The sequence below is a fragment of the Typopeltis vanoorti genome, chromosome 20 (genome assembly GCF_054136105.1).
Source record: "Typopeltis vanoorti isolate ZY-2024b chromosome 20, IOZ_Tvanoo_1.0, whole genome shotgun sequence".
In the NCBI taxonomy this organism is placed as follows: Eukaryota; Metazoa; Arthropoda; class Arachnida; order Uropygi; family Thelyphonidae; genus Typopeltis; species Typopeltis vanoorti.
In genome coordinates this window covers 84,262,049-84,277,943 of record NC_143568.1, presented here as the reverse complement: position 1 = coordinate 84,277,943, position 15,895 = coordinate 84,262,049, and the positions used below count along the sequence as shown (strand labels likewise).

General features: G+C 35.1%; 1 protein-coding gene across 1 annotated transcript in view; it reads right to left on the bottom strand.

Moving 5' to 3' along the window:
• Positions 1 to 1,039: 1,039 nt before the first annotated feature.
• Positions 1,040 to 15,895, bottom strand: part of LOC150095617 (PAXIP1-associated glutamate-rich protein 1-like) — a 34,255-nt gene continuing 19,399 nt past the window's right edge. Inside the window, exon 3 of the mRNA XM_090410524.1 lies at positions 1,040 to 1,351. Coding sequence (XP_090266650.1) covers positions 1,152 to 1,351 — 200 coding nt within the window. The 3' untranslated portion in view covers positions 1,040 to 1,151. The remainder of the gene's footprint in view (positions 1,352 to 15,895) is intronic.

Sequence of the window (15,895 nt, the reverse complement as noted above, 5' to 3'; positions counted from 1 at the left end):
AACATTAGTGTGGGTCTCTCACAATGAATCTCTGGACTCGATGGTGATACCATAAATGATAATAATAATATACATTTATTGTTCATTTTTAAGGCTTTCTTATCAGACAGCACTGTTTCAAGCTAGTCGTTTTTTTCAGTGGCAGTTGGGAATCTAGGATATCAGCAATTTGCATGTCACAAGTTATAAAAAAAAAACAGACGAAAATGTCCAGAAGAAGAAGACATGCATTAAGCAACCAAAATACACTATGCAGATATGATTAACCATTCATCAGAGAATTAATGAAGTTTTAAAGGTGAATGTTACATTCTGTTATATACATAAAAGCCTAAATGAAGTTTCAGAAAATATTTGTTAACAGTAATGTAAAGTAAGGGATCCATAATCTGCTCTCCAGCCAAAAGGCTGCGGGTTCGAATTCAGGCGTGGGCATGGATGTTTGACTGTGAAAACACTAGTGGTGGTGGTGGTCGGCAGTAGATGGCATTGGTGTAGATGATGAAGGTACTTGTGGTTGGTGGAGACATTATTACATAACACCCTGGAGGTTTATGTAATAATAATAAACAGTAAATATATGGAACTTCTGTGGTGAGAGAGAGAGAGAAAGAGAATGCACATGCATGCATGCGCTCTCTCTCTCTCTCTCTCTCACACACACACACACACACACACACACACACACACACACACACACACACACACACACACACATTTTCTTCCTCATCCTTTCTATCTTCCAGTTCTTTCATATAACTAACCTATCTCTGTCTCAGTCACGTATGGTTTCTCGTTACTGTACTACTTACAAGTAAAATAAGGTTAATGGACTTGGCTTAACCTCGAAAGAAATTAAAACAATGTAACTTATCTCAAGAAATGCAGCAACAAACATTTCTTCAGATAAGTTAATTATTTAAATTGTTATATGCATTTTGGCACCAATCTATATTCGATGACTTTATTCATTTTTGAATCCCATGTAAAAATAATGAAGTATTTTAGTGGCTACTATAATAAAAATTATCACAGGCTATTTTTCATTAAAAAACTTCAGTTTTATTATATAATACAACGTTATAAAATACAGACGCTATGAAGAGCTTTGCCTACAACCTAAACTGAGACAAAATTATGTTTAAAATTTTTCAGTTATCAGGAATATTTGGTATATCAATATTTGTTCCTGGGCTTCCTTCTGCAACTGATGCCAATGTTATAGCTGCCATTGTTGCTGATGCTGTTGGTGACTGAATTCTTAATTGTTCCAACTCATCTAATTTTCGATGACGTCTGATATCAAACATTACCTTGTCTAAACGAGCAATTCTTTTTTGAGCACTACCTCCTGAAATGAAAGAATGTCTGTTTGTTAAGAATTTAATACCTTGTGAGTTACATGATATGCACAATATTCTAGTATAGTATAGTTATTGGGATATGAAAAAGATACAAAATTGACAGGACGTTTAGAATAACATTATTAAAATTTGTAAAAAACTTCCTCACAATGCTCTTAAATGTAAGGCTGAGTGAAAACAATATTACATAACTTCACTTTTTTAAACTAAAAATTATATTTGTGCCATTATATTCAAAATATCATCAAGAGGTGTTTTGACTTTATGGAGTGAAACAGATCTAAGATGATTCTCACTACAATAAAAAGACTATAATATAGCACTCTTCAGGATGTGTACTTCATAGTGTAGAGGATACTTGGGGTTATCTAATTATAGATAATTATAAATTATAGTTCTCTAATAGTGTAGAGGATACTATGGTGAAGCTAATTATTCTCGATATTTATTGTTTGCTCATTCTTGGGCGAAATATAGATGTAAACAAGAATGTAATTTCTTGTTGAATATAATATACAAACCATTTGACCTTCAATGCCAATAACTTAACTTATGGTGTGGTAAGAAATTAAAAGAGCAGATCAACAGAACCTGAAGGTTGCTTATCCCTCAAAAGATGTCTTACAAAATGTCAAGGACGTTTGTTTGGAGAAAGTTATAATGCATTGTCTTCCATTGTACAGTTGAACTTTAATCTTACACAGTATCAATGACTGTTAAATGTCATTTATAGCAGACAATGGCCAATAACTCTTGGAGTGTGAAATAATGGAAACGAGGATTGCATTACACACCAGTGAAGTCCAACTACAGAAATTACTACTCGTGATTCAATAATATTGTTGCATATTATTTCCCGGATTTCGTGGTGATGAAGTTATGGAGAGGATCCAGAGGAGAGTGACCAAGATTGTGGCAGGTCTGTGGAATGTTCCTTATGAGAATAGATTGATGGTCTGTAGGCTTCAAAAATTAGCTGATAGACGAAAAAGAGGAGACACAATAGAAGCATTTAAGTTATTAAAGGATTCTATAGGATTAACACTGAAGACCTTTTTCAATACATGGCAAGAAGGGAGAAAACAAGAGCTCACCAGTGGAAGTTGTGTAAGAGTGCATTTAGCAAGGATGTTAGGACTAGATTTTATGCTTGGGAGGTGGTGAATGGGTTGCCAGAAGTGGTTGTGGGTGCTTCATCAGTGAATGAGTTTAAGGAGAAGTATGACAGGTGCTGTGTGAATAAATGGATCTCCCATGATGAATCTTCTGACTCCATGGAGATACCTGTATAATAATAATAATAATAATAATAATAATAATAATATTCAACATGAGACTATGAATCTATATTCTGGAAATTATAAGCTGGATCCATACATCATGGAAACAATATGCTATGTTCCATGAAGCTAAGAATTAAGTATAAGAATTAGCTGCTTGGTTGTCCCTAAGTTCTGGCCTGAATCTCATAGACAATCTTTGGACAAGATGGAACACTCCTTTGCTGTTACATTAAAAAAAAACAAAATGAATGATCTACATGAAATTATTTATTAATAAAATTTTCATCCATATATCACAAGCATCATCATAACAAAATATGGAAAGAAAAGGAGATAATGTAAATTAAACAAGAATAGAATTTCTTGGCAAGTTTATTTTAATTTATAACCAAGTGGAAAAAATTTCCTAATTTCAACAATATCAATTTCCTGATATGTACTCTCAAGGGATGTGCAGGTTACCATGACAGCACTACATGATTACATTTACATAATTATTAATCTCCTATCAACAATTTTCATCCAAATTAGTCTATTATTTGTCAGCACTCCAATATTGCCGTATCTAACATTTTATGCTTTTAAGACTGAATTAATCCACCAAGACCTTGGTCTTCCTCTGGGTCTCTTTCCTCCCAACTTGGCATCAAACACCTGTTTTGAAACAGGTGTTTTAGCAAATTCTATTTAAGTGGCCATACCACCTTAGATTAGCTCTGCTGACATATTCTTGAATGCTAACAATGTCAAGTTACTTTCTAATATCTTCATTTATAATATGCTTCTGCCATTGGTTCACTCCCCTAATTTTTCTTGGAACCCTCATATATGTGGTCACCAGTATTTAATCAAGTACTTTATTTCTAAGCCAACTCTCAGATCCATACCTTAAAACTGGTTTGAACACTGTCTTGCATAATGCTAATTTGGTGTTTTGGCCAATTTCTCTCTTATTCCATATACATTTATTGAGTTGGCTACCCACCATATCAGCATCGCTTATTTTGTTGTCTATTTTCAGATTTAACTTGCCATCTTCACTAAAAGTTGCACATAAATAGCTGAAATATTTTACTTGTATTATAGTATCTCCATTCAGAATGCTAATTTCTACAATGGAGAGATATGTAGGCTATTAGATCTGTTTACATTAGCAAATATGAATAGTTTCACAGCTCCTTTATAAGTTCATAAGGAATCTATCTTTGTGAATTACTATAAATTAAAGATGCCAAGAAATTATATTCTTGGATAAAGTGGGCAACTTGTCGTATATAGAGGCTAATGACTTCACATCACTTGCCTTAGTATCCCATAATGTAAGCATATATCCTTATGGAGACATGTATAATGCTATGCACTATGGAAAGGCTCACTATCCAGCTCAATGAATTACTTCTGTGTTCTTCCAATGGCCCTGTGTTTATGCGAAGAGTTGCATAAGACCTAACTGTCGTATATTTCCTACACTGTCTAAAATATGATAGCCACAAGAGCAAGGGATCTGGTAAATGTCTGGAAAGTTTGATGGAGTTTTTGGAAAATATGGAAGATCTATCTCCATTTATCACAAGAATCATAAAGTGTCATGAACAATCAGGGCTTACAAAACATACCTTCTCTACTAAACAAAGTCCTTTTGAAGAAGGCAAAAATATTGCACTAGGTAGATTCCTTATGGAATAAATTTATAAAGAAAGCTGAAGTAGTTCTATTACACTGTCCTAATCAGAACAGATCTGATGGCATCCATTTATCTCACTTATGTGAGATAGTACTATCTGCTAATTTTAGCTTTTATTTATTTATTTTTACTATAGGACTTTAACTAACTATTTGTTACCTTACTAAAGCTTATGTGGTACAATGCTAATTTTTTTTTTTTTTTTCGTTTCCCAGTTAAACCGCATTTACTACTAAAATTTTTGTCTATATAATTCATTTTGCCTATTTTAAAACAGACATTCATGATTAATGAGGATCACAGGCTCAAGAATGGCATCTTAGATGTATGATATCATGAAGTGATTGCTTCACAAAGAATCACTACTAAGATTCAGGTCAAAAGTGCATTCACACATTATTAACTTCCTCATTAAAAATCAATTTTCTTTGGAATTATCAACTTTACACAGGTTGTGGAGGAGACTCACTACTCACTGACCCTAGATATGCAATCTGACCAAACACCCCTGACCATTTCCCATATACAGATAGGCACAATTTTCTTATGATATAGCACTATTCTAAGAACTGTTAGTTAACTATGCCATATTCACTGGCACGGTAGTTCTGCATAAACCCCATCTTAACTGAAAGTTCCATATTTAACAACCTCCTGGGTCAAGTCTCCATGATATAGATACCTTTATGAACAATTCCTCTGGCATAATCACCAGCTTCAATACTCTCAAATTCTTGAGTCCCTCTATCATGCACTAGTTCAAGGTAATTATCTCTAATTATCCCTACATAAATTCCATTCCACCCATACATTCTCTCCTCCTTCTAAGAAGAGGGACAAATTCATTGTAGCTAACATTCAACATAATAATTACCATTCATGCACAGAGTAAGTCAATTTGCTGATGCATGTGTCCTCTTCCTATATTCCCTACCACTTGGCTTATAGCAGCAACCTTATGGCTTGGTTGGCTGAGTGGTTAATGAAACGCTCCCTACTGGCCGTAGATTCCAATCCTGCTGTGGGCACAGATGTCTGTGAATGTCTTTAGGCAGGAGGTGAATTCTGTCACCTAGTGTGAGACCAATGCCCTGCTTTGTGAAGGCCTGAGATGGCTTGAAAAAGTTTTGTTTGGTCTCCAGAGGAGGGTCATGTAAAAAATAAAATAAATACAAATTTAAAAAAAAAATGGCAAAAAAAAAAAAAATCCATAGCCTGCCCATGGTACAAATATACAGTACACAGAAATAATTATACAACAGGCTTAATCCTTTCAATATTTCATCTCTCTCACAGAGACATCTTCAGGAATACAACATTAAAATTGTAATAATATACACAAAACAATAAGTGGAAGAAATTTGATTGTTTTGAGCATAAAGACTTATGAGGGTTGTCCCCTATGGGTGATTGTTGGCTGACCAGACTTTGGGAAACTAAGAATTAGTTTCCCAAAGTTTTTTTTTTTTTTTTTCCCCATCTGATCCTGTGTAAGATATCCAAAGTATAGTCAGCTAGACCTGACTGACCATAGTTGTAGTGGTGGATGCATTTCTTGTGTTCACCAAAGCAGATGTTGGCAGATCTCCCAATTTGATAATAATATGATAATTTGTAAGAACAAGGAACCTTAGGACAGCAGAGATTATATTATTATTATTTGACACCTCCAGGGAGTCAAAAAAACTTATCGAGGGAGGGCACCTACTCTACAACTCTGTCTCCACCACTCAACCTCATCCACCAACTGCTTCATCTACATCAACACCATCTGCTGTCCGCCACCACCACTAGTATTTTCACAGACAATCACAAACATCCATGCCTACAGCGGGATTTGAACCCACAGCCTTTTGGATGGAGAGTGGATACACTAACCGCCTGGCCAACCAGGCCAGTATTTCTTTAAAGCTCTGGCTATTTTTCCCGAGGTGTCCCCAGATATAGGGAAAAAGTAACAGCATTACCATAGTCTATATATTGAGATGCATGGGAGGAGATGGGAAGAACAGCTAATTTATTGATCTTTTTGAAATTGTAACCGATGAAGAAGAAAGTCTGGCAAATAAAGAAAAGTTCAGTTTCAAAGGTAGAACAGAAGTTGAAGACACTACTTTGTCCACATTTGATGTCATCTTATGCATTTGATGACATCATACTGTTGAAAGGGGAGGGATGATGGTAAAGTTTATGTATGTATACTCTGTGTGGATGAGTTTTCTGTAAACTGAGAAAGAAAAGGTGCCATTGGCTAAACATGTGATTAAAGTATCTACAAAAAGGCAAGCTAGCATTATTTTCTTTTTTTTTTCTATAGTGAACTGGATTCTGGGGTGCTGGCTGTTGAAGTGGAGGAGGAAATAGTAATCGTATCTGAGCTCTGTGGCCAAATAGAGAAAACATCATTGATACAAATAGGTTTGAGAATGGCAGTATCAAGAACTTGTTTTTCAACACGCTGCATATGGAAATTAGCCAGAGGAGAGGAGAACCAATGGATATATTTTCTGTTTATATAAGGTGTCCTTCCAAGAGAAGTAACCAGTACAGACAGATGGAAAAGTTAAAGAGATCAATGATATATGGATTACCAAAAATTCATAATCTTAATTACCCTTCCTATCTCATAGCTTACTGACCCCCCTACCTCTTTTAAATTAGCCAGACAGTTAGCTAAATCTTTAATTCCAATTAGTGGCACACTTCATCTTATATAAAAAATCCCACTCATTTCAAATCTTTAAACCAAAATTTAGTTTCAAACAATAATGATATCATTGAACTTTCATGCCACCCCTTTATTTACAAATGTCACACTTTTTGACACTTTAAATTTATTTACAAATGTTCCCCCCCACACCCCAAGACATTATTGATCTCTTTAATTTTGCCATCTGTACTAGCTACTTCTCTTGGAAGGGCACCTTATATAACAGCTAAAGGTACATCCATGGGATTTCTTCTCCTATGGCCAATTTCTATATGGAGCATTTTGAAAAACACACTCTTGATATTGCAATTCTCAAACCTTCTATTTGCATTGATGATGTGTTCTCTATTTGGCCACATGGCTCAGATACATTACTTTTCATGCTCCACCTCAACATCCAGCAGTATAGAATCCAGTTCACTATAGAAAAAGAAAACAACAATAGCCTGCCTTTTTCTAGGTACTTTAATTACAAGATTGCCCAATGCCACCCCTTTCTTTCTCAGCTTATAGAAAACCCATCCACACAGGTAGATACATACATACATAAACTTTCCCATCAACCTTCCCCTCTCAACAATATGGTGTCATCAAAATCCTTGTTAGCAGAGTTTCCAACCTCTGTTCTACCAGGCTTCCTGTACAGTAGAACTCTCCTTTATTTGCTAGACCTTCCTGTTCAATAGTTATAATACCAAAAAAGATTCATTAAATTAGCTGTTCTTCCCATCTCTCTCTCGGTGCAGAGATTATGTCTTTAAAGTTCTGCCTATTTTTTCTGAGGTTCCTCAGATATAGAGGATAGTAATAGCATTGCTGTAGTCCATATGTCTGAGGAACCTCATAAAAATTAGCCACAGTTTTAAAGACATAATCTCTGCACCACTTTCAAACCTCATTTGAAGCTGGTCTCACTTCTCCACTGTCCTAAGGATCCTCCCCCTCCCTCCTCTCTTCCAGTTGTTTACAAGGCTCCTTATTCTTACAACTTATCATATTGTAGTCAAATGAGGAGAACTGCCAATATCAGTCTTGGTTAACACAAGAAATGCATCCACCAACTACAATTAACACAAGAAATGCATTCACCACCACAACTATCGTCAGTCAGGTCTAGCTGACCGTGACTTGGATATCTTTCACAGGATCAAATGGAACAAAATTACTGTTTCATCACAGCAGATTTCAAAAATCAGCCTAATCTAATTCACTGTTTTTAAATTTCCGCAGCTGTTGTTCATGTCGAAATTTCAGGAACAGCAAACTACGTAGACAATGGAGTAATTAAATAATTTACTAATTATTTACAGCCAACATTTTGCTACTTAAGCTGGCATTATCAGAGGCAATTTAACACTACACAACTCAGTGAAGACAGAAACTAAAATAAGAACTAAATTAAACTAAAATGTGGACAAAATCTGTTTGAAATCATGCCATCCATTGGATGGCATGATTTTAAACAGATTTTGGCACACTGCTCTATCTATGCATCTGAATTAAAAACAAGAATTACCACAGAGAGCACCACTGTCACTCTCTATGCACGTGACTTAGTCAATTATTTATTTATATCCCGCTGTCTATGCAGTTTTCTGTTCCAAAAATTTCAACATGAACAACAAATAATCTGATCTAAATAAATATAGTTGAGTTAAACTTCCCAAGACTTGGGAAACTAATTCTTAGGCTTTCCTTCCCAACAGCTAAAGCTAGCCAATGGCACCCATAATGGATATCCTTAATAGTTCTTTATGTTCAAAACAGTCTAATTTCTTCCACTTACTGTTCTGCAAGTGTTATTAAAATTTTAATATTGTATTCCTGAAGGAGACTCTGTGAGAGATGAAATATCAAAACGATTAAACCTGTTGTATAGCTATTTCTCTGTGTTGAATTTGTTTCATTAAATTTAAGTACAAGTAGAAACCAGCACACTAAACATGTTTTACAATTCACAACATTTCGGGGGTGGTAAAAACACTATATATTTTGTCCTGCTGTCCTCAAATGTGCTGCCTCTCATATCATGTTTTTTGCTTTTCTGTTTAATTTCCACCATCAATGGTTGCAATGCTGCTATCAAAAATATATCTACTCCTTATTTACAAAAATATCTGTTACATGTTATCTGTTCTATCCTATGAACTCTCTATCAAACAAGTATCACTAATGGCAATAATTTTTGGCCTAAGAGAATTAACCAATTTCAAACTCCTCACCCTTATTTCTGCTTCTTGTGGCATTGGTATGCATGTAATTAAATATTCCAGGCAAGCACAGCTACCTGTGCTGTTCCATTAAAACTTAAAACCTGAGAAACTATACTTGGCATTTTTTGATAATTCTGATTTTCATAATAAAATACAATGCAAGCAAACATATGACCCAGGAATAGTAGAAGAACAAGCCTATGTAGATTTAGTATCTGTACTGGAGTGTGTTCTTTCTATAATCACTTCTTTAGAATAGCTTCTTTATCACAGTTAAGAAAGATAAATCGATGATTAAAAGTTAATTTTTTTCCTTTCATTTCATGAAATGCATGACACATTGTTTCCAAAATGGAGTTTAAATATAAGGATTTTGGAAATCACTAATCTGATTTTATGGAACTTCAGACATGTATTATTGTGATAATTGGCAGTTTGCATTGTGCGACAGTCATCATCACCCAATTCCACACATATACCTTCAAGGGATGTAGAGGATATTTATGATAGAACTACATAAAGAGCTACATCATCACTAACTTCCTAATGACAATTTCTCTCCAAATTTATCTGCTATCTGTCAAGACTCCAATATTATCAGATCTCATATTTCTGTCTTCTAAGGTACTTTTCACTGTATTGATCTGCCTACATCTTGCAAGGAACATTTGTTTTGCAAATCTTTCCTTTCCCATTCAGTTTAAGTGACCACACTGTCTGAGATTAGCTCTAGTAACATTCCTGAATGCCGAGCTAATATCCTCATTTTTAACGTGATACTGCCAATGATATCATCTGTTCACTTCTTTAATCATTGTCAGAACTATCATATCTGTGGTTGCTAGTGATTGAGGAAGTGATTCATTACTAACCCAGCTCTCGGATCCATAAGATAAAGCTGGTCTGAATACTGTCTTTCATATAACTATATCAAGTGTTTTGACTAATTTCTCTCTTATTCCATATAAATGTATTCAGTTGACTTCCTACCATACTACCCACTTTTCTAATTCTGCTGTCTATTTTCATATTGAATTTGCCATCTTCACTAAAAATTATGCCTATGTAGCTGAAATGTTTTACTTGTTCTACAGGTCCTCCATTCAAAATGCAGTTGATATTTTTGATGTTTCTACCTATTCATTGTCTTTATCATTGCTACTAGAACAAATTTGAAAACACACCCCAACTCAACATCACCAGAGTTAAAGATCAGTAATATCAACATAAGAAGCCCGAATGGCAAAGAAATGGAGCTAGATGAGAAATCAGATAAGTACCAGATCGACATAATAGGGGTGACTGAAACAAAAAAGACAAAAACTGGTGAGATCTTTCTGAGCAATAAATACAAAATGTTATATTCAAGCAATGACAATCAAGGAAGGAGTAGCCATAGTATTCAACACAAAATACGAGGCTAATCTTCTTGAATGGCAGGCAGTCTCAAGTAGAGTGATGTGGGAAAATATGAGAATGGGGAACTGGACAATGAGACTTATTTGTGCCTATGGTCCCACAGAAGGTTCTACTAAGGTAGAAGTGGAGGAATTTTTTGATGCTTTAGAAAAAGCAACTGACAGAATGAAAAAGGAAAAGTTGGTCCATGTTGGGGATCTAATTAGCAGAGTAGGAAATGATTGTCAGACATACAAAAATATTTTGGGAGAATTTGGAGAAAAGAGCAAAGCTAATAATGGCAAATACCTGTTGGATTTCTGCTCGGGCCATGGACAGCTTATTACTCACACAACGTTCCAACATAAAATTGGGCACAAATTCACATGGAGAGAAGTGGCAAGGAATAAGAAAAGTCTCATTGACTATGTTATTGTTGATAGTAATGTTTTCTCCCTGGTGCAGGACACCAGAGTGTACAGAGGATTTGAAATTGGAAGTGATCACTATTTAGTCTTGAGCAGGATAAAACTGAATTTCATATTGAAATGAATAACGTGCAAGAAAGTTTTAAAGCGAATAAAAGTTGAGCAGCTTTCATATGTGAACTGTAGACTAAAATACACAAAGATTATTGAAGAAAAAATGAAAGAGTTTGAGAACAGGAACCAAACCTTGGAGATTCAGTGGCAAGCCTTGAAGAAAACCCTGATTGATTCAGCCAAAGAGGCATGTGGTGAGGTTGTCTGCAAGGATAGAAAAATCAGAACTAAATGGTGGACACAGGAAGTTAAAGAGGCAGTAAAGGAAAAGAAGAAAGCATATCAAAAGTTTCTGGCAAATAAGTCAGCTTTTTCTTTTAGAGAATACAGAGACAAATATAAGAAAGCTAAACACTGTGTAAAACTAGCTAAAGAAACGTCATGGGAGGACTTTGGCAAGAACATAGAAAATAAATATCAAGAAGGTGGTAAGATATTCTGGAGGTTGTTGAAGAAGCATAGAAATGGAGGAAAGAGTGCTGTAAAAGGAATTAGACATGATAAAGGTGACTGGAGAAAAAGATATTCTTGAAGTATGGAGTAATTACTTCAAAAAATTGCTAAATGAAACAAGCAGTAATAGCACAGTGGTAAAAAAACACTCAACAGGCATACGGTCAGGAATACATATCCATACTTGAAGTAGAAAAACCCATCAAAGGCTTGAAATGTGGAAAGGCAGCAGGAGTAGATGATATTCGACCAGAAATGCTGAAATATGGTGGTATAAAAGTCTTACAGTGGCTGCACTGCATAGTTCAGAAAGCCTAGACAGAGGAACGAATTCCTGATGATTGGAGTAGAGCTCTAATAGTGTTCATATATAAAAAGGGAAATAAAACTGAATGTGAGAATTATACAGGTATTTCCCTCCTGAATGTTCCTGGCAAGATCTATGAAAGTATACTTGAGAAACGGTTGAGAAGAATTGTGGAAGAAAAGCTTGGTGAAGAAAAAGCTGGATTCAGGTCAAATAGAGGCTGTCAGGATCAGATCTTCACTTTACGACAAATAGTCGAGAAAGCATGGGAATATAACAAAGATCTGTATTTAAGTTTTGCCGATCTGGAAGAGGCATATGACAAGATGCCAAGAGAGAAGCTATTCAATACGCTACAGTTATATGGTGTCAATGGGGCATTATATCATGCAATACTTAGTCTGTATTTGAGTTGTAAGTCGGCAGTTAGAATTGAAGGATGTAAAGGAAGATGGTTTAATGTTAAATATGGTGCAAGACAAGGATGTACATTATCCCCTCTGTTATTCATTATCTATATGGATCACATTATGAAGGAAAGTGGTACTAAACATGATATCAGAATTGGAGATGTTAATGTCAGCTCTTTTCTCTATACGGATGATGTTATACTTCTGAATAAATCCGCTACAAGTTTGCAAGATTCCCTGACTAAATTGAATAACTGTTGTAATAGATATGGTATGAAGGTCAGCATTAAAAAGACAAAGACAATGAAAATAGGTAGAATTGTTGAAAATGTCAACTGTGTTGTGAACGGGGAACCTGTGGAACAAGTAAAACATTTCAGCTACTTAGGCACAATTTTTAGTGAAGATGGTAAATTAAATATGGAAATAGACAACAGAATCAACAAAGCTGGTATGGTAGGCAGTCAATTGAATAAATTCATATGGAATAAGAAAGAAATTAGTCAGAACACTAAATTAGCAGTATACAAGACAGTGTTCAAACCAGTTTTAACTTATGGATCTGAGAGCTGGGTCAGAAGTAAAACATTTGACCAAAGACTAGAGACCGTAACTAGCAGAGTCCTGAGAAAGATTAGAGGCGTGAACAGATGGCATCAATGGCAATATCATATTAAAAATGAGGATATTAGGAAAGAACTTGACATTGTCAGCATCCAGGAATGCATTAGCAGAGCTAATCTCAGGTGGTAAGGTCAATTAAACAGAATGTGCGAGAAAAGATTAGCAAAACAAGTATTCTCTGCCAGGTTGGCAGGAAAACGACCCAGAGGAAGACCAAGATATAGGTGGATTGATACGATACAATGTGCCTTAGATGATAGAAATATAAAATCTGATAATGATAATATTGGAGTCTTGACAAGTAATAGACTGATTTGGAGGAAAATTGTAGATAGGAAGTTAGTAATCATGTAAATTTTTCATATAGTACTATCATGTCCTGTACAACCCTTGAGGGTACATGGCAGGAATTTGATGATGATGAGTAAAGAGTGGAGATTAACATCTCAAATTCTGATATCAGGTTTAATACACTTTCTTTCATAATGTGATCCATATAGATCATCGGTTCCCAACCAGTGGTATGCGTACCACCAGGGGTACGTGCTGGAACATTCAGGGGCACACAAAAAATAATCAGTAATGGCGGAAATACAGGTAAAGTAAACAAAATGCAAAACATTAGTTATGAAACGATAAATGTTAGTTTGAATCATCACTAATGAACCCCCTTCCCCAAACCATTCTTCTACCAATCATTATGCACAGTTCATGAGTCACTTTTGTCACCCACCCATCCTCCTTTCCAGAGCAAATCGCATGTTACTAAAAATGATAATTTCTTAGTACAGATCGCTAGCCAATTGAAAGAATGTTTCAATAGGCTTGTGATCTGTATACGAATTATAATAATAATAATAATATTATTAATAATAATACTACGAATTATCTCGTAGTATTATTATGAGATAATTTGTAGACCTTTATACCAGTATAATACTCGTGAGACCTTTTTTCACCCCAAAAAACCACATGTTTTTTTGGTTATTACTATGCATTATAATTAAGGTTTTGAATAATATGATATGATATAATATTAAATCAAATTCGCTTCTGAGACCCTAATCCTGAAAATTGCTGTGGAAATCAACACATTAAATACTTGATCATCATTATCAATATTTAACATGAAGCTATACTTATTCCTGTGTTATGAATATTGTAAAATTAATTCTGTGGTTTGTACTTTTAATGTAGTAATTTTCCTTTCCCAACTCATTCCCTCGTTTCCACTATTTTACATTAAGATAGGCACTGAACAAAAATTGTCAGTATTTAAAAATAGCTATTTTTAAAACAAGGGGTACAATTTATAGAAATAGATTTAAAAGGGGTACACAAGTGGAAAAAGGTTGGGAACCACTGATATAGATGATGAACAACAATGGAGATAATTTACACTCTTGTCTTCCACCTGATTTAACATCAAACCATCTTCCTACCTCCTTCAATTCGAACTGCTGACTTACAACTCAAAAACAACCGAGTATTACTGATATATTGTCTTGCTCGATTTGAGTCATTCTGAACTGCTTTTCTCTCACAATTTTTCTGAGTTTTTTTCTGTACTTACTTTCTATCTTTAAAGGCATTTCTAGAGTTCAACGGTTGCCTTGTAGTCTCCTTCTCCACTGCGAACAGTCATTCTAAGAACCTTCTTGCAACCCTCTGGCTCACACTGCCTCTACAACTCTTCTCCGTGTAAGTTGAGGCAGTCCTATCTTCCAGGTGGTGATCAGTTCATCACTCTCTTGGATCATTCCTGTGGCATCCATCAATGTTCAACTGATGTGAAGTCAACAGGTTCTATATGGAAGTAGCCTAGTCATAAAGATACTTCCTACACAAACTTTGTTTGCTTACCCGTGGGTGAAGGATTAAAGAAGAATATAATTATTCAAGTATAAAAGTTGGAATTGATAAAACAAAGGTCATTCCAGGGATGATGTATGGATATAAAAACCATGCTATTCAGAAAAAAGAAAAAGGCAAATTGATTCATTTCAATTTTGAATGCGGATGAGACTTAAGAATGATATGGACAGCAAGGATGATTACAAGGTTTTAGAGAACAAAGAGTGCTTCTTAGAAACATTGATGGCAAAATATCTGCTCACATAACATGTTCAATATATATTGGACATATGTAAGCATATAAAATCATTAGAAAAAACAGTTATGTTAGGGAAGGTTGTGTCCATGAGAAGGAAGAAGATCGGAAAAAGAGTTGGATGGAAATCCAACATAAACATAAAGGATTATCTTACCAATCAGAAATTACAACTGTTGAAAGAAGAAAAGAAGAGCCTATGTTGACAAGGTCATCAAAAGTTAAGAAACAATGAGATGGCGCATAACAATCTCAGCAGCATATCCCAAAACTGCCTCATATCATATGTTCACCACTGCTACTGCGGATGCAGCAAATTACAATATCTGTCAAAAGTTCTGTGAATCAACATTGCAAAAAAAAATCACCCTCGCAAACTGATCTGGTTGGCAATGGTTTGCCACTCTTTAACCAACAGAGTGGGTTTCAATCCCAATGAGGATTGTTTGTGAACGTCTTTAAGGTAATAGATAAATTTCATCATTCAATGTGAGAGCATCACATCATTTAACTTCCCTACCGGCTGAGTGGATGAAATAGTGAGACCAAATTGCACTTCTTATCCATGTTATTCAACAGGTGTTACAGAATCATATCCAGATTTAGCTGGATGTCTATAGACGTCATGGCTGGTTGGGGTGTTAATGGAGGTCGGTGGCTTGAAAAAGTTCCATGTTTGGTTAGAGAATTCAGATTAACTAACCATTAGTCCATTCAGGTTACTGAAGTTTTCAACCTTTCACAGATAGATTCACATGTTTTCCCATATCATTTACTTCTATTAGATAGTTTCTGAT